The sequence below is a fragment of the Lepisosteus platostomus genome, chromosome 10, assembly GCF_059453375.1.
Source record: "Lepisosteus platostomus isolate fLepPlt1 chromosome 10, fLepPlt1.hap1, whole genome shotgun sequence".
In the NCBI taxonomy this organism is placed as follows: domain Eukaryota; kingdom Metazoa; phylum Chordata; class Actinopteri; order Semionotiformes; family Lepisosteidae; genus Lepisosteus; species Lepisosteus platostomus.
Genome location: NC_142620.1, coordinates 44,282,799 through 44,301,840, shown reverse-complemented (window position 1 = coordinate 44,301,840; position 19,042 = coordinate 44,282,799). Strand labels below are relative to the sequence as shown.

At 42.8% G+C, this 19,042-nt stretch overlaps 1 protein-coding gene across 1 annotated transcript in view; it reads right to left on the bottom strand.

Moving 5' to 3' along the window:
• Positions 1 to 19,042, bottom strand: part of col4a5 (collagen, type IV, alpha 5 (Alport syndrome)) — an 87,728-nt gene that overhangs the window by 17,102 nt on the left and 51,584 nt on the right. Inside the window, exons 26-39 of the mRNA XM_088649118.1 lie at positions 17,787 to 17,955; positions 15,878 to 15,970; positions 15,525 to 15,629; positions 14,983 to 15,080; positions 14,224 to 14,374; positions 13,773 to 13,886; positions 7,617 to 7,784; positions 7,253 to 7,342; positions 6,595 to 6,741; positions 5,448 to 5,546; positions 4,681 to 4,770; positions 3,908 to 4,047; positions 1,011 to 1,137; positions 379 to 558 (exon numbers count right to left, since the gene is read on the bottom strand). Coding sequence (XP_088505244.1) covers positions 379 to 558; positions 1,011 to 1,137; positions 3,908 to 4,047; positions 4,681 to 4,770; positions 5,448 to 5,546; positions 6,595 to 6,741; positions 7,253 to 7,342; positions 7,617 to 7,784; positions 13,773 to 13,886; positions 14,224 to 14,374; positions 14,983 to 15,080; positions 15,525 to 15,629; positions 15,878 to 15,970; positions 17,787 to 17,955 — 1,771 coding nt within the window. The remainder of the gene's footprint in view (positions 1 to 378; positions 559 to 1,010; positions 1,138 to 3,907; positions 4,048 to 4,680; positions 4,771 to 5,447; positions 5,547 to 6,594; positions 6,742 to 7,252; positions 7,343 to 7,616; positions 7,785 to 13,772; positions 13,887 to 14,223; positions 14,375 to 14,982; positions 15,081 to 15,524; positions 15,630 to 15,877; positions 15,971 to 17,786; positions 17,956 to 19,042) is intronic.

Sequence of the window (19,042 nt, the reverse complement as noted above, 5' to 3'; positions counted from 1 at the left end):
CAAATTTAGTACCTGAAAAAAATATATTTTCCCTTTTGGAAATTACAGTATGTATTATGTGTAAAGCGGTCATGGAAAGAAAGTCAAATGACATTCTGTACTATGCTTCAGGATCAGCCTGTTCAGTGTGCACATCTGGGATCGTTTGCTTTTGTATCATACAACATTTCTCCTTCAGGAGAGCAAACATTGCTTTAAATGAAAAGAGTGATTCACGAAAGAGAGAGAGAATGAAAAGGTCACGTAAAATGAAATATTTGGGATCTGAAAAAGAGTGGTGAATGTGCTACAAGTATTCCACAAAGGGCATTACAAAAAGTCCCTCCATTTGTGGATGCCTTCCAAAACAGCAGCCCTGAAGCCGGAAGAGTTGCTCACCTGGATCACCCTTCAGCCCGGCAGGACCAGGGATGCCATCTCGACCTGCTTGGCCCTTGTCTCCTGGAGGCCCAGGGGACCCAGGGCCGCCTGGATTTCCTAGACGACCTGGGGGCCCTGGAAGGCCTGGACTGCCTGGGGCCCCATCAAGACCTTTCAGTCCAGGCTGTCCGGGAGGGCCTGAAAAACAAACCGCTTCGTTACCATGTCAACGTCTTAATCAGGTTCAGAAAACATATATACTGTACTACTAGAAAATGTTAAAAATATTGAAACTTAATTTTTCACGGCCTGAACTCCTTATTCGAATATTTACACTACGACCTGTGGGGCAGATGCAGAAAAAAATGAGCTCCGATTTGAGGTGAGAACAATACTGAGCTTCTTCTTCTCATCGAAAACTGCAGTAGAAGAAAGGCTGTTTCAAATACGGGTGTTAAATGAACTGAAAATGCCACTGACTCAAGTCCATCAGAGATAAGTGTCCAACTGCTTGTCCAACTGGAACGGTTCAGCCTTTCCCAGTAGTACGTCTGGTGAGCCATTAAGAAGACTCATATGGCTGCAAGGCCTCTGGGCCTTGAGGAGCCCATTTCCATTGGGTTGGGGGACCCCTGCAGGAGTTCTTGTACCTTGAAATCCTGGCAGCCCTGGATCCCCCTTGCTGCCCGGGCTTCCTGGGAGACCTGGCAGTCCTGGAGTCCCTGATGAGCCTTTTGTTCCTGGGAGACCAGGGAAACCTGGCTGGCCTGACTCTCCCTGAGAAAAGTACAGAAAACAAGTTAAATCCCAACATAGCAGTCTGTTCAAGATAATAATAATAATAATAATAATAATAATAATAATAAAAAACTTTATTTTATATAGCGCCTTTAAAGGTGGCTTCTCAAAGCGCTTTACAGGATGACAATAACAATAAATAAGAAGACTACAACAATAAATAAGAAAATTTCACAAGACAGGACACAATTATAATTACAACAATACAACAATAACAATAGAGGAGACCGTGGAAGATGGTATTAAGAAGAGCAGAGGGGTGAAGAATGGAACCAGTTAAGTAAAGGCTTTTCTGAAAAGGAGGGTTTTGAGTCTGGATTTGAAGGAGTTTAGAGAAGGTGACTCTCTAATATCCTTGGGCAAGGAGTTCCAGAGCTTGGGGGCATAGCAGGAGAAGGCCCTGTCGCCCATACAATGTAGACGGGCTTGGGGGACAGTAAGGAGGGCAGAATTTGAAGAGCGGAGGTTGCGAGGTGGGGAGTAGGGCGATAAAAGTTCAGACAGGTATTGAGGTGCCAAGCCATGTAAAGCCTTGTTGGTGAGCATGAGGATTTTAAAGTCTATGCGGAATTTGACCGGAAGCCAGTGCAAGGACTCCAGGATAGGAGTAATGTGAACACTTGCACTAGATCTGGTCAGGATTCTGGCTGCTGAATTTTGGACATACTGCAGCTTGTTCAGAGTAGATTTAGATACCCCAGGGAGCAGAGCATTGCAGTAGTCAATTCGAGAGAATACAAATATGTTGATCAGCTTTTCAGCCACAGTTAATGATAGCATAGGGCGTAGTCTTGCGATATTTCTAAGGTGAAAAAAAGATGTTTTGACAGTATGCTGTACATGTGGGTCGAATGTTAAGCCAGAATCGAATATAACCCCAAGGTTTTTCAATTTTGATTGGAGCTCAAGTACAGAGCCATCTACAGACAGGGTTACAGGACTGGCTTTACGAAGTTGATGGGGGGTACCAATAAGCATGACTTCAGTCTTGTCACAGTTAAGATGAAGGAAGTTTTGAGTCATCCAAATTTTTATGTCAGAGATGCAATTAGATAGAATAGAGACAGCCACATCAGTGTCGGGTTTGGTATGGATGTATATTTGAGTATCGTCAGCGTAAAAATGAAAGCTGAGGCCATGTGATCTTAAAAGCTGACCAAGTGGGAACATGTAAATGCTGAAGAGCAAGGGGCCCAGTATTGAGCCCTGAGGGACACCAGACTTGACAAGACCAATTTCAGACCTGTACCCATTGAGAGAGACAAAGTGACAGCGATCAGTGAGGTAAGACTTAAACCGTTTGAGGGCAGTGTCAGAGACTCCAAACACAGTCTCGAGACGAGAAAGCAAGATGTTATGGTCAACAGTGTCAAAGGCAGCACTTTGTTCTGGTCCCACATTTTCTTCCTCTTTCTGATGAGTTAAAGTGCTCTAGAAACCCCACTGAAGTTTGGTCTTCAGTGGAAAATTATGGAAAAGTCAAAATTCTAAAAAAAACATTCTAAAGTCTGTTGTTCCATAAGTGTACCAGTTAACGTAGTTCAAACCCTCTTTTTAAGCTCACAGTTTTTGTAAAGCAGGCACTGATATCCATTAATAACATCCCCAGTCTTGCCACAGATGGGGAGCTCTTTTATTAGTATGATAAAATCCTGCTTATAGCTATAAGTGGGTTAAAACCACAAGCTTGAATGCTTTTATCAAACCCGGACAGTCTTTTTTTCAGTATTTCAGTACATTGCTAAATCAATGCAAAACATATTAAACCAGATTTTCAAACATGCTTTCGTAGCAGAGTAGCAGGAGTAATCCTGAATTACCAAAGATTCTAAATTAAGCACCAGGAAGTACTAGTTATTATAATGAGAAAATTAGTTGGAACTTTGAAAGGCTGGTGTTTTAGGTTAAGTAAAATAAAAACATTGTAAAGAGAAAAGGTAAGGTCTTCATTTAGTCTTTTGAAAATATAACTTGGTCATGTATGTCTCAAGAAACAGTATCTTTCACTACCTGCACACTGTGATGGCACTAGTTTCTAAACAATTTGCCTATAAGATAGCACAAAGCGGAAGTAAAGATTCCATAGCTGTGTGCAGGATGTTATTCACCAATGCATAATGCGACAACTAGTCACTTTTCTCATTTTCAAGCATCATATGTTGTTTTGAAACAAAAAGGTTACAAAAACACGGTTAGACTAAAAAGGTTAGACTCTTGAACATCTAAAACAAGTGCTCTTTTTTAACCTTCAAAATACCAGAGTTCAACTTTGACCATTCATCACCTCTGACGTATGAGATATTGAGGTCAAGACTCCTAAATTAAGTCATTTCAATTTGGATATTAACAAGTCATGAATTTCTTAAGAGTACAAAAATGCACATTCATACTTCCTCTCAACATATTAAAAACACAAACACTGAAAATAACTTCTTCCCACATTTGTAGCTTGCACAGATTGGTCCTTATTTTGTACAAAAGTGTTTTTGCAGTAATAATACATAAATGACATTTATAATCACAATTAACATTCCTGATATTTTTGAGAAAACCCAACAAACTTATGAACTGCACCATATTTTTTAAAATTCCACTCTGTAAAGAAACTTTGTAAGATGCATATTTTATTTCCTTCTCGACAGGAAATTTTAATGAGTGACTGGAATATCTCTGGGTCCACTGGTCCAGCTCCTCCTTTCAATGGAATCAAACGGGTGTCGGTACAGTAGGTGTGAGGTTAGCATTGTACCTTGGCCCCAGGAAAACCTGGGGTTCCGATTCCTGGAGGTCCAGGATCACCTTTATCTCCCTTGAACCCAGGGGTTCCGGGCTGGCCAGACTGGCCCGGTGGACCTTGCAGACCAGGGGAACCTTTGACACCAGAGGGACCTGTGGAGCCCAGATGATGAGTTAAGACCAAGCAAACAGGTGTCAGAGTCACCATGCCGTATCGATCAAACTCACACTTTTTTTTAATGCTCTTGGAATCATTTAAATATCCCTGTCACATCACATCAGTTTGTCAACTCTTCTTCTGATCATATAGCTGATACCTTTATAAAAAACTCAGTTATCAGAATACAGTACATTAAGTATTCAAGGATTCAGAAGGATTTAGAACAAATTTGGAGAGGAAATGAGTTATAAAAGCTTTAAAATAGATCTGGTACTCCTTGAATGTTTAATGGTTATTTCTGATTCTATACAGAAATGGGGATAACATTTATACAAAAGCATATATGCAATTGAATTAAATCACAATTTCTGCCAGCGTATGACAATCAGGTCTCAGTAGGAAGAAGTTTGTTGTGTCTGCATGAACAATTACACTTAAATAGGTTGCTTTTAGAGTTGTAACAGAATCTGTCTCAGCAGCAGACTCTCTTTTAGAGCCAAACGCCTTGAGGAAAATAATGTGGGTAAAAACAGAGAGAAGCATTTGATTCAATCTACCGCAGTCTGGCACTGATGTGTAGGCCGACAGTGTGGTGGCCCAGGACAGTGAAGAGATAAGTTACGCACCAGGAAAGCCCATTTCTCCCATGCTGCCCTTTGTCCCGGGGAAGCCCGGACTTCCTGGCTGTCCTGGTATCCCTGCTTCTCCTTTTGGACCTGCAGATCAAAGAAATTACGTTTCCCAGCTGCACCCTCAACACTACAGCAAGCTTCTTGCCCTGCCAATGCAAAATCAGTTTTAACTAAAATTACAGAATATGGCCAAAACATTTGCATCACTCTGGGTTAATCTGTAATGAGCTACCTAAAACTCTAGTAGTTCAGGTGGGTAGCTGTGTCAGCATGTGTAGGCTGCAAATGAACAAGTAATAGGTTTATTCCATGCTGAGAATAGACGAAAGAAAACACGTTTCGGCCATGGAGCCTTCTTCAGGTGTGAGCAAGGTGTGAGATGCGAGCTCACACCTAAAGAAGGCTCCACGGCCAAAACATTGTGTTTTCTTTCGTCTATTTTCAGCATGGAATTAACCTATTACTTGTTCATTTGCTACCTAAAGCTCTTTTGAGTTTAAAAACCGCTGGCCACAGCTGTATGTAACCAGGGTTTCTCTTGCATTCTGTAATGATGTACTTTTTTAAATTCTTCACTGACATGTTTGGCTTCCCCAGTTAATGAGAGACTAGCCACGTAGAAATATATGCTATGCTATGGGAATATCCATGCAAAAAATGACATCCTTTCACGAGCAAGTCAGGGCCCTTTTCTAGAAGTGTGAAAGCCATGCATCATTGATATGTCTACACTGCCGTCCAAGAGCAGCTGCCTCACTGACCTGGGAGTCCTGGTGGCCCTGGCCTGCCGTCCAGTCCTGGTGGACCGCTGTCTCCTGGGAGACCCTGAATCCCCTTCTGCCCTGGAACTCCATTGATCCCTGCAAGGCAAAAGGAACAGACATGGATCCCGAGTGAACTGTGCAATCAACTTTTATTCAGTCAGACCTACATGTGCAAGTGTTTCGAGTGTTAGTTCACATGTGGTGAACTGAAGCCCGTAATTACAAAACTTGATAGCATTCGCTGCAGGTACTGTAGGTTTTTATGTAGCTGCAGGGATAGCATCTCTATATAACAGTAACCCACTGGAAGATGCCTCACTTGCTGTGTTTGCTCTGGTAAATCAGTGGATGGAGATAATCTCATTGCAATATCAAAATAATGTACTATTCTCACTCCATAATGAAGGGACATAATTTTAACTTTTATTCACAATTGCCTGTAAACACTTTTCTTGAATCTTTAAAATGTACAATATGGGATGGCACTGATCAGGAGGGTTAATGTAGGGGGCTGGGTTGCTTGCCTTTTAGTCCTTATGCTTTTAGCACTGAAATAAGAGCATCTATGAAAGGACTTACTTGATGTGTTGTTATTAATGCTGACCTTGGCTTTCCTGTTCTCGTCAGAATCGACCTGTTATGAGCTCTTATTATCTCCAATAATTTTTTTCACTGCTTTCTTTTTACTAGGCAAGAGGGGGACTGAGGCTTATCCCTCCAGGAAGCCAGTAGCCCCATCCATCTCCAGCAAGGCCCAGAATCCTTGGACACAACCTCTGGGAGGTTTATTCCTGTGTGTTCTACACTCCCCTTCCATGGAGCTGCTGCCTACAATCACCAGCTACTAACCCATCCTCTCTCTCCTTCCTCACAAAGTGCACAGTCTCTCTAAAGGGCATACTACACACTTCCATCACATCTTCAAAGCTGCAGCTGACATTGTGAGGAGAAAGTAAATTCACTATTCTAAAGGTACCAACCCTTCTCTAGGGAAATGCTAGAATAAATGACTAATCCTTTGTGCATTTCTCTTTTAGAACAGGAGATACAGTCATAGCGTTTCTTACAAATCTTACAATGCATTGTAAACAGGCACTTCTGAAACAGGCACAATCCTACACCCCCGTCACTGACAAATTCCTACCTGGTGGCCCAGGATCCCCCCTCTGTCCCTTCAAATCTGCTGCTGGGATGACGGGTCCAGGAGGGCCTGGCAGACCAGCATCACCCTTATCTCCCTTAAATCCTTCAGGCCCACGGCTTCCTGGCTGACCGGGGAACCCAGCATCGCCTGAGGGGAAAAAGGGAATCCTGAAGAATCCTGAAGAGCTTGTCACAGGAAAATTACATAGTGAAAGAAGCACAATAGTGGAGGTCACTTTCTGTGCTGGGACCACTTCACTATTCCAAGCTGCACAGAAAGGTGTTTCAATACCAATCTCAGTGCTCTCAATTTCGAATCTTGGTTAATAATTGAACCTCAATACTCCAGGAAGTCACTCTCAGCAAGACCTGCGACCAGCAACTGCTAGGAATTGATTACCATGAAATTCCCTAGTCTACACATGCCAACTTACCCCTTTAGCAATGTCATGGCAATTCAGTATTTTGAAATGGGAGAAAGAAAAACAGGCTGCCAGGTTCTTCCACAAGGCTCTTGGTGATTTAAAATGCAAAGGCAGTTTAAACTCCAGGTTACAGTGTGCATGTGATGAACAACAACAGTCTCCTGACTCTCCAGAAGCTGTGTTATTCACAGTCTTTAACAAGACAGGGCACTGGAGGGCAGGTAGGACAGATACCTTTGGATCCTGGGAATCCAGAGGGGCCAGTACTGCCAGGAGGGCCCTGGGGGCCTGGGGTCCCCATGACACCCATCTCTCCCTTTTGACCTAAGGTAGGGAAGGAAGATATTTAGAATCATACCCTGAGGTTTGGTAACATACTCCACATTCTATAACTGATCCGTTGCGTTGATAATTTCATCGACATTGACTTGCTGAATTTTCTCTATACAGGCCTATTGGACACATTCATCTAGGACTAGAAAATCTGACATTCATCGCTACTTTAATAATACTGGTTCTGACAACATCAGTGAACAATCGAGAAAAATGAAATGGTGATGGAACATCTACACATTTCAGGAGTGCACGGCTCACTCACCAGGCAGCCCTGGTAACCCGTCTCTGCCAGACTGGCCAGGTAGTCCCGGAGGGCCGGGGACTCCCGGAGACCCACGAGATCCTGGGCTTCCGAAGTCCCCTGGGGGACCAGGAATATCCAGTCCTGGGGGTCCAGGGTCTCCTTTCTCTCCATTTATTCCCGGGAAGCCTGTGTCAGGAAGACGGTCAGCATGAGAAGCCTGTGACAGACTGCCTTGCAGGACATCCAACACCCCCCCCCCCCCTTTAAGAATACACCACAAATGTCTAAAAACTGACTTTGCTTTTGCCAATCCAGGTGAAAAGATTTAGTACGCCTGCAATTGCCAGCAACTCAAACAGCCGCCACAAGAAATATTACAGTACGCTTTCAAAAGGTGAAGGGCGGGACAGCAAGAAGTCCAAACGATTCAGAGAAACAGCCTGTGTTTCACATAAAAAGCAGGTAATATGTTTCATTCACCTGACAAGTTGTTCCTCTTTTTACTTAACAAAAAGCAGCAACAACATAAAATCTTGTTTATGTACATGCAAAACATCTGGTTTCTGGTATGTACAAGCGACAAGAATCATTGAAACAGATACTGCAGTATTATCTTGCTTAATGGCTTTTTCATTTGCATCAATTGACTGATGTACTTTAACACAAGCATATTTTGTATAGTGTATATACAGTGCCTTGCGAAAGTATTCGGCCCCCTTGAACTTTTCAACCTTTTGCCACATTTCAGGCTTCAAACATAAAGATATAATTTTTTTATTTTATGTGAAGAATCACCAACAAGTGGGACACAATTGTGAATTGGAACGAAATCTATTGGATTTTTGAAACTTTTTTAACTAATAAAAAAATGAAAAGTGGGGCGTGCAAAATTATTCGGCCCCCTTGCGTTAATACTTTGTAGAGCCACCTTTTGCTGCGATTACAGCTGCAAGTCGCTTGGGGTATGTCTCTATCAGTTTTGCACATCGAGAGACTGAAATTCTTGCCCATTCTTCCTTGCAAAACAGCTCGAGCTCAGTGAGGTTGGATGGAGAGCGTTTGTGAACAGCAGTTTTCAGCTCTTTCCACAGATTCTCGATTGGATTCAGGTCTGGACTTTGACTTGGCCATTCAAACACCTGGATACGTTTATTTGTGAACCATTCCTTTGTAGATTTTGCTGTATGTTTGGGATCATTGTCTTGTTGGAAGATAAATCTCCGTCCCAGTTTCAGGTCTTTTGCAGACTCCAACAGGTTTTCATCCAGAATGGTCCTGTATTTGGCTGCATCCATCTTCCCCTCAATTTTAACCATCTTCCCTGTCCCTGCTGAAGAAAAGCAGGCCCAAACCATGATGCTGCCACCACCATGTTTGACAGTGGGGATGGTGTGTTGAGGGTGATGAGCTGTGTTGCTTTTACGCCAAACATATCGTTTTGCATTGTGGCCAAAAAGTTCGATTTTGGTTTCATCTGACCAGAGCACCTTCTTCCACATGTTTGGGGTGTCTCCCAGGTGGCTTGTGGCAAACTTTAGACGAGACTTTTTATGGATATCTTTGAGAAATGGCTTTCTTCTTGCCACTCTTCCATAAAGGCCAGATTTGTGCAGTGTAAGACTGATTGTTGTCCTATGGACAGACTCTCCCACCTCAGCTGTAGTTCTCTGCAGTTCATCCAGAGTGATCATGGGCCTCTTGGCTGCATCTCTGATCAGTCTTCTCCTTGTCTGAGCTGAAAGTTTAGAGGGACGGCCAGGTCTTGGTAGATTTGCAGTGGTCTGATACTCCTTCCATTTCAAGATGATCGCTTGCACAGTGCTCCTTGGGATGTTTGAAGCTTGGGAAATCTTTTTGTATCCAAATCCGGCTTTAAACTTCTCCACAACAGTATTACGGACCTGCCTGGTGTGTTCCTTGGTCTTCATGATGCTCTCTGCGCTTTCAACAGAACCTTGAGACTATCACAGAGCAGGTGCATTTATACAGAGACTTGATTACACACAGGTGGATTCTATTTATCATCATCAGTCATTTAGGACAACATTGGATCATTCAGAGATCCTCGCTGAACTTCTGGAGTGAGTTTGCTGCACTGAAAGTAAAGGGGCCGAATAATTTTGCACGCCCCACTTTTCATTTTTTTATTAGTTAAAAAAGTTTCAAAAATCCAATAGATTTCGTTCCACTTCACAATTGTGTCCCACTTGTTGGTGATTCTTCACATAAAATAAAAAAATTATATCTTTATGTTTGAAGCCTGAAATGTGGCAAAAGGTTGAAAAGTTCAAGGGGGCCGAATACTTTCGCAAGGCACTGTACATCAAACATTGCGCACCAAATACTGTAACACAAGCCCTTCTTTATAATGAGGGCACATGTCATTACTCAAGCCAGTCTCTCGGTATTCTTTGCATTACAGTGATGCTTGGGAGTATTCGGTGCAGGAAGTCTTCTAGGATTCTTGTTTATACTTGAAGTGCTAGGTTCTGAGTCTCTATCATTTCAAGCTTCTTAACTTTGTGTTTCAGTTTTCAGATATTTCTGGTAACCTGTTCCTTTCCATTGTCCCCAACTGGAGCAGCACACAGTGTGAGCAGTGATGATTCTCACCATTCAAAGACCTTGGATGAAATAAGAATTTCCTGTTTCTGCTCAACATAGTATAAAAACGGGGTAGAAAATTACCAAGAGTAATCCTGGGATTTCCTACATTAGCTTTTGCTGCATTTACAGCAAGATTACACAATGACAGCAAAGCCTAAGAATGTCTATTTCTGTGAACTGAACCGTCTGTTCCAGCCTTACCAGAAGTTGTACACAGAATGATTTCATGGAAACATCAAAGTTGTTTTGTATGATCTCACAACTTGGTGACAAGTCCCATAAAAAACTGGGAAAAAAAATCAACCACCAGATTTCCCTCAATTTCCAAAAATGTAAACACCCAACATCAAATCGTAAAACATACAGGACACACACACACCAAGCTGGAGAAACAAGCTACAGTACCTGGTTCACCTTGAGGTCAAAGGTCAGCAGGTTAGGGAGCACCATATTGTTGAGTAGAGAGAAGGGATTAGGCATTTCAAACAGGCCAAAGATGAGAGGGATTAGAAAACAAGGTAAAGGCGCATAATTGTAAAACAAATGCTGTACTATTACAGTTGAAAGTCATCCTCAATCAGTCCCTGTCCGTTATTCAACGCACAATGGATAGCTAATGTTTCAGTAAATGTCTGTGGACAGACATGGGGTGGTATTGCAAAATGCTGAAGCTATGTGGTACTACCACAGAAGGACAGGATTTGTGAGAGCACAGGTACAGCTTCTGAAAGTTTCTTTACCAGTTGAGATTTCAAAACTGAGGGTGCTATAAAATAGTTCTTTAAAGTGTCCGGTCACTTTATCCACAACATCACAGCAGTTTTATTTCCACATATTTGTACAAGAGGTGGGAATCACAATTTCCTGGGGCTCTCCACGGATAAGTTTCTTGCTGGCCATATCTGTGCCTGATTGATAGTTACAGTGCTAGATGGGGCTGCGCAAAATCCATAGAAAGAATAATAATAATAATAATAATTGCTTACACTTATATAGCGCTTTTCTGGACACTCCACTCAAAGCGCTTTACAGGTAATGGGGACTCCCCTCCACCACCACCAATGTGCAGCATCCACCTGGATGATGCGACGGCAGCCATAGTGCGCCAGAACGCTCACCACACATCAGCTATCAGTGGGGAGGAGAGCAGAGTAATGTAGCCAATTCATAGAGGGGGATTATTAGGAGGCCATGATTAGTAAGGGCCAATTGGAAATTTGGCCAGGACACCGGGGTTACACCCCTACACTTTTCGAGAAGCGCCCTGGGATTTTTTAATGACCACAGAGAGTCAGGACCTCGGTTTTACGTCTCATCCGAAGGACGGCGCCTGTTTACAGTATAGTGTCCCCGTCACTATACTGGGGCATTAGGACCCACATGGACCGCAGGGTGAGCGCCCCCTGCTGGCCCCACTAACACCTCTTCCAGCAGCAACCTTAGTTTTTCCCAGGAGGTCTCCCATCCAGGTACTGACCAGGCTCACACCTGCTTAGCTTCAGTGGGTTGCCAGTTGTGAGTTGCAGGGTGATATGGCTGCTGGAAAATGGAAAGTGCTGGAGAATGGAAAGTGAATGACAGCACCTGCTCTAGATTTAATTCATGCACTGTGACTGTGTGGCAGGATGGGACATGCAGCATATTCCTAGACCAATCCAGTCCCACATAAGAGAAACAAGCACAGTGCTGCTCAGCATATTACAATACCACTCCATCCTGTCTAGCTCTGTAGAACCTTTGATGAATTAGCATCTAGATTTTAACCAAAGATTAGTGGGATGGTTTAGTAGAAATGATCTTCAGGAGAAAAGGGAAATAAGTTAGGACAGAGGAGTGCTGGGTAAATATTGATGCCTTGTACAGTGACAAAATTAAAATTTTATTTAAAAAAATAGATGCAGCACAGTGCATTGGATAAATATAGATCACCAGGGAATCACTTCCTCCATCTACAAATTGTATTGAATGAGAAAATAGCAGTGACTTGCTGGGTTTTGCCAAACAAGTTGTACCTGCTTTTTTTTCCATCAAATAAAAATCATTATATCTCATTTTCACACAGAACGTCCTATAGTGCCTACAGGAAAGGTAGCATTCACTCACAACACTGCAAGCTCACATGTGGCCAGTGAGCCTTATGAAGGCAGTGTTGCACAAGAGGCAGAGGGGATGAGAGAGAAGCTCTTTCCATGACCCAGTACAGTCCACTAATGACTTGAGCCAGAAATGTCCAGCTTGCAGTGTTCAACATCTGTAAAAACAGACTATACACTTTAAAAAGGGCCACAATATTTAAATTTTGCTTTGAACGTTAAGTTTTGTTTTTGCTATTTTGTTCTGGGTAGAACAATCCAGGCCTTGATCCAGTTGTTTGGTATTTCACTCTAGTATTTGCTAAAGGCATCAATGTTTAAACAAGTGTGAGTCCATGCCAAGAGAGTGCTGAGAAAAAAAGGTATAGATATCTTGAGAATCAGTTGTCAAAATATAGGAAATCTGATACAAAGGACAGTGAGTCTCACTGCAGTCTGTCAATAAACCCAACAAACTCAAAACCGATGTTATCCAGGCCTTGACACATTCAACACAGGCAGTGTGGCATCGCTGGGGAGTGCTCTAAAACACTGGGGAATCTCCAAAACCTCAAGCACCGCATTCACGTAGGCATGCACAGTGGAACCAAGTGCTCATGTTCAATTAAAAAAAAACAACGGGTGAGAACTGATCAAAAGTGGTTTAGTCCTCTTGCAGTTGGGTGTGAAACTCTTGCATCAGGCAAAAGAAACAAAAGAAATTTCTGGTAGTTATAAGTGATGACTGTGCTGCATGACATTAAGTGGATTGATAAAGATACCATGCACAACCTTTCCTTTTCAATGATTTCAGAATGCTGGTTTTTCCAACATGGTTCACAACACAACAGTACAACCATAAAGTAATGATAAAAAAAAGATTTTGTTTCTTTATGTGCAGTCTCTTCAGAAAAGAGAAATAAACAGTTTGCATATATACACTTCAGCAGCACTTTAAGATGTTGAAAACTAGAGTGTGGAACAACTAGCAAGGTGTCATTGTTTAGGACTGTTCACAACACTGGAAGAGTTTCTGTTTACCACACAAGATGTGATTCAGTCCTACAAATAGTACTCCAGCTTTTGGCCCTGTACGATGACAGTCGGGCTGGTTGGTTACAATTATTTAAAAGCTGGCTGAAATAAAGGACAGTTGGGAGCAGAAGAGCTAGTAGCTAACATGATTCTCACTCTTATAAAGTGCACACAAGTGCAGCTTTTTTTATTGAATAACTCAGTCAGTTTCAGAAGTTGCATTTTCATCTGTCATCTAATGATTGCATATTTTATTAATGGACTTTGCCTTGCCCTCATTTGAGAACAAGACCCTAAATGGTCTGAAAAACCTGTAATTAGAGATTTGCCTCATAGGGACTGAACTGAACTGATCTTTCCAAGCTACATAATTCTCAATGAATACACAACTGAGGATTCGTTATTGTGTATGACAGTATTGGACAATGGCTGCTTTTGAGGAAGATATTCAAAGATGTACCTGGAGGACCCACAGCTCCTGGGGGTCCAGGGGGGCCAGGGGGTCCCTGGATACCAAATCCTGGAGGTCCTGGAGGGCCACGGAGTCCTGGCTGACCAGAAAGCCCAGAGTCCCCTATGACAGACAGGAAAGAAGGGTGAGAAAGAGCACCACTATCTGTGACGCGCAACAGAGCTCAGAGGGCAGTTTTCAACCTGCTTGTTCATGGGCTATAGCCACATGCAGTCCTGTTCAGCAGGTTGTCTTAACTATTTGAATTTTCTGGCTCCAGGACATATATCAACTGGGAAATGAACAATGATAATCTTGAACCACGTCACACTTCTGGGAGATTACAACAAGCCTTTTAATTTAGTGGCTATGACTCCCTTGGGTTGATTTATAACCTAGGCAATCGCCTCTTAGCCTTTGATACACCATGAATTAGAGTTGCACAGCCTGCAATCCTGACCTTTTTGCCCTGGGGTGCCGTCAAAGCCAGGGCGTCCTGGCTGGCCAGGGGTACCGGGGAACCCAGAATCCCCTTTCGGTCCTGGAATTCCTTTCATCCCAGGAGGTCCTGGCAGGCCCTGCGGACCAGGAAGTCCAAACCCTGGCTCTCCCTAGAAACAAGTGGAGAGTTGTTAGCGAAGGACTTGAATTGGACATTTTGAGCCCACGTTATCAGTGGGGCAGAAGTGAAGACCACTTTGTGGAGAAGTGTGGCTAAGGGCTGGAAGGAGTTAGCAGAACCAACTTGGGAAACTAGAAGAAACTAATCTCACTAGTCTAAATACTAAATTTAGATTTATATATTTTAAATACAAATATATATATTATATTCATAAAATTAAATAAAAATATTGAATATATAAATCCTGATATATAAAAAGTAGTCTTGTCCCTACCTGACTGTTTCCGGGATTCCCCAAGTGGCAGTGCACAACTGGCTATGTGTCTTGGAGAGTGGGGTGGGATTAGTCAGACTGGCCTCTCTTCGTATGACGGGGACCACTTATAGCAACCAGGACAGAATCTCTGAAGCTATGCTGCCTGTGCTGTATTACAATACTTTGACTCACAGGTGGGTTGGGTCAGAGAAGTCTGTCTACACGTCCTCGTTCTCACTTGTGCATGGTTGCTAGGTTCACAGCTGCAAGCTGAGACGCACAAAAACATAACTGATGACCAATTCTAACTTGACAAACTCCGACCAGTGTTCCAGTCTTACTTTGGACCCTGGGTTGCCTGGCAGGCCTGGACGTCCATCATTACCAGGTCTTCCTGGGCTTCCAGCTGATCCAGGCAGGCCCGGAGGTCCAGGGAACCCTAAATGAGAAGCCAGCATGAAAGTTACTCTTCAGTCAAAGCTCAGCTGCAGTAACTGGAAGAGATCATGTTATGTTTTACCAGATTATATTCAGCCAAGGAGCACCACACAAAATTAGCAATATTTTTTTAAATATTGATGATACGTGCTACTAGAAATGTAATACCTTTACCTGTATTTCAGTTTTAGAAAACAGAATGTATGACCCGGAGAGGTCACGTGATCTGCTTCTTAATTTTCTGGCGTGTTTCTAGTAGGCTGCCCCTTGTAATGATAGTGTCACAGTGCAGCTCCTAGGTCCTATAGCAGCACACCAGTGGGACTAAATGAACTGGAACTAACAGAATCTAACAGATAAAAGGGCTTGGGACCTGTTAAGAACTATCCCAGTGACTTTGAGCTATGGAAATGTGTCAAAGTACATATAAACCCAGACTGCTTACCTTTGGGCCCTGGAGGTCCAGGCAGGCCAATGCCAGGAAGGCCTGGGTCACCCTTAGATCCTGGCAAACCGGGGAAACCAGGCTGCCCTGGTTGCCCAGGATTACCTGCACAGACCAAACAATTAGCATTTAGCAGCAATTAACCTTAATTAATTAGCCTTTGACAACTAACATGACTGACTGTCAAAGGATTTCTCCAGCCTGGCACGCCTCTTGAAGCCTGATGATACATTCAAGAGCTTTCTTGCAGTTTGATCAACAATAGGAAGGTAGTACCATTTCTGAAACAGAGCTTGCAATATTGCAAAAAACCTAAAACAGTTTGAGTTTTTGAGATAATTGGTGGTTCATACCTGGAGGTCCCGACAGACCAGTGTCTCCAGGTGGCCCCATTGGTCCAGGCAGTCCCTTTTCAGAGAGAGCTTGACCTGGTTCTCCTTTAGGTCCTGTAGACAAAAGAAGGAGTCTCTCAGCTCTGAAGAGCATAAAATGACATATAGTGTCGTGAAAGAGGACAGACAAAACTGAGAAACTCTACTAATTAGGGTTATGGTCACCAGCAAAACAAAAGAAAAGAAAATATTTCTTAAGGACAGTATTAAGGTATTAAAATTAGACAAGATGGCATTGATAAATCTAATTTTCCTTGCAGTCATAGAACAAATTGAGTGTTATGAGTCACAGTAAATAATCAGTGTTGCCCTATAAGGCAATGGCAGCATTTTAAAGGGAGGTTGTCCTAATCTTCATGGAAATATTCTGTTCAATATGACTGCTCACAAATCATACACACAATCTCGATTTCAGTCTAATGACTGAAAACCTGAGACCGGGTCATGACGAGGAGTGCCACAGGCGTCGGTATGAGGATTGTTAATCTGTTATTATAATTGCAGTGTTAACAACTGGAAATGTATCAACTTTACACAAAAACGTGAAGGCATTTTGAGAAATGGTTTAGAGAATTTTGGGAATGAGACGACAGTCAACACTATACAATTAGTAAAGGAACTAATATGCTAAATATTTATTTACACAAGAAACAGTACATGCATCAGAAAGAATTTATGAATTATACTGGCTTTAAATACTGGCTGTCTTGTGGAATTCTGAACGTTCATGGGTCTCTGAAACCTAGATGCCACACGTCATCCAAATCATCCCAAAAATGCTCAATCAGACTCAAATGTGACAAGTGGGGCACACAGCATAACTATCACATTCTCATTTTGCAAGAAAGCAGTTTTTTTATGAGCATCATGTGGATTTCACCTGCTGCAATAATGTCATGATGAACATCTGATGAGGTTCCAGGACTCCTGTCCAGACCATTACACTTGGACTGCTCCATAATTTGGCCTGGTGTACACAGGAACTCGTGCCATTCTATATATCTGCTCTGTACTTGATGACATCCATTAAGGAGGTCTTTACAACACTTTGATTCAGTGCTAAAGGGCTTGTCTTGACTGCTGGAAAGTCCACCTGAGCTTTTCCTCCAACATACCAACGGCACAAAGGGACTGTTTTCTTCATGTGTGAACCACAGCTGTTATTTTCTGTGTTCTTATTTCTTTTTATAAGGCTTGACACTCAACAAGATAAACCACCTCATGATCTTGTATCCAACCAACTCTTTCAAAATAGAGTAATACATTTTTGATGCTCAGAATTTACTTTACATTGTTGTAGTGGAATGTAATGAATACTATAATGACTTGAATATACAGCAATAGAACATTCGAATACAATTTCAAGCAGACCAAATACATGTTTAACATTTAAATAAGACAAAGTCTAAAGAACTTTTATAATTAAACATTTCACAATGCTTTCAAACGTATTGCAATGTTTCTCCTTCTCAATCAATATCTATGCATTACTTATTGGATGCATATTTTCTTATATCTTTTGGATGGAGCTGAGCAAAGCCCCTGTTCCAACCAAAATCATCTTCATCCGAGGTGTACTTGCTTTGAGGGTGTTGAGGTCTAATTTACAGCAGTGTTGTGCAACCAGTTAAGCTAAGGGGCCTTGCAAGGCACTGAACTGAGGGCCACTAGATATCCTGAAAGAAATGGAAGCCTAAAACCAATGGAATGTGCTTCAACTTCTTGTCCTCTTTGGGCAGAAAATAATTATTCAGTGTTTCCAAAACAAACCTTTTCCACAGGGGAGAAGAGAACTTAGGACAGCACATTTGGCAACTCGCAATATAACTCAAAGATCACAACACATCAGACGGCCCATTCAGAGCCTTACCTGGTGTTCCTGGGGATCCTGGACGCCCAGACACCCCCTGGACTCCTTTCTCCCCTGGAGGACCTGGGGGTCCAAACCCTGGGGGCCCCTGGGGTCCTCTCTCACCGGGTACGCCTTGAAAGCCTGGGTCACCTGGAGAACCTCGCTCTCCTTTCACCAACAGGGCTCCCTTCAGAGACAGAAGCCGTCAGTTCACATCAGGGACTAAGACTCAAACTGGCAGAGTCAGATTTTTAATTTCACCACCTACAGTACATACCGCAAGCAACAAGATAAAACCCAAGAGGCTAAGGATTTAAACCAATAATGGTGTATGGGAATCGAATCAGACTACGCTTGAGATACTGTATGACTTGTGTTCATGTCATCTTGGATTCTCAAATGCTTGATTATTAGGATTATGACCCTCGAGAACATTAAACGGGAACTGCAGTACCATGTTTCAGATACGATCACTTTATACTTTATATTTGGCCATAAACAATTTCTTGCATTAGGAATTTGTCGTTTTCGCATACCCAGCTTGCTCTCCGTCAGACACACAGTCACAAAAACAGGGGGAGAGCGCCTGGGGCCAGAGCGCAGAGTCAGCCATTTATACAGCACCCCTGGAAAAGCTGGGGTTAAGGGCCTTGCTCAGGGGCCCAACAGAGTTGGATTCCTCTGCCGGCTGCGGGATTTGAACCGACAACCTTCCAGCTACAGGCGCGGATCTTTAGCCACAGCCATTGTAATAAAAATAATAATTGCTTACACTTACATAGCGCTTTTCTGGACACTCCACTCAAAGCGCTTTACAGGTAATGGGGACTCCCCTACACCACCACCAATGTGGTATTAGGAGGTCATGATTGGTAAGTTTCCAATGGGAAATTTGGCCAGGTAGCCGGGGTTAAACCCCTATTCTTTTCGAGAATTGCCCTGGGAATTTTATTGACCATGGAGAGTCAGCACCTCAGTTTTACATCTCATCCGAAGGACGGCGCCTGTTTACAGTATAGGGTCCCCGTCACTATACTTGGGCATTAGGACCCACATGGACCGCAGGGTGAGCATCCCCTGCTGGCCCCATTAACACCTCTTCCAGCAACAAACTTAGTTTTTCCCAGGAGGTCTCTCATCCAGGTACTGACCAGGCTCACACCTGCTTAGCTTCAGTGGGTACCCAGTTGTGAGTTGCAGAGCGATATGGCTGCTGGTCATTAATTCATTGACGTTATAGAACAAAATTACAAATTTCAAATTAAGCACGAAAC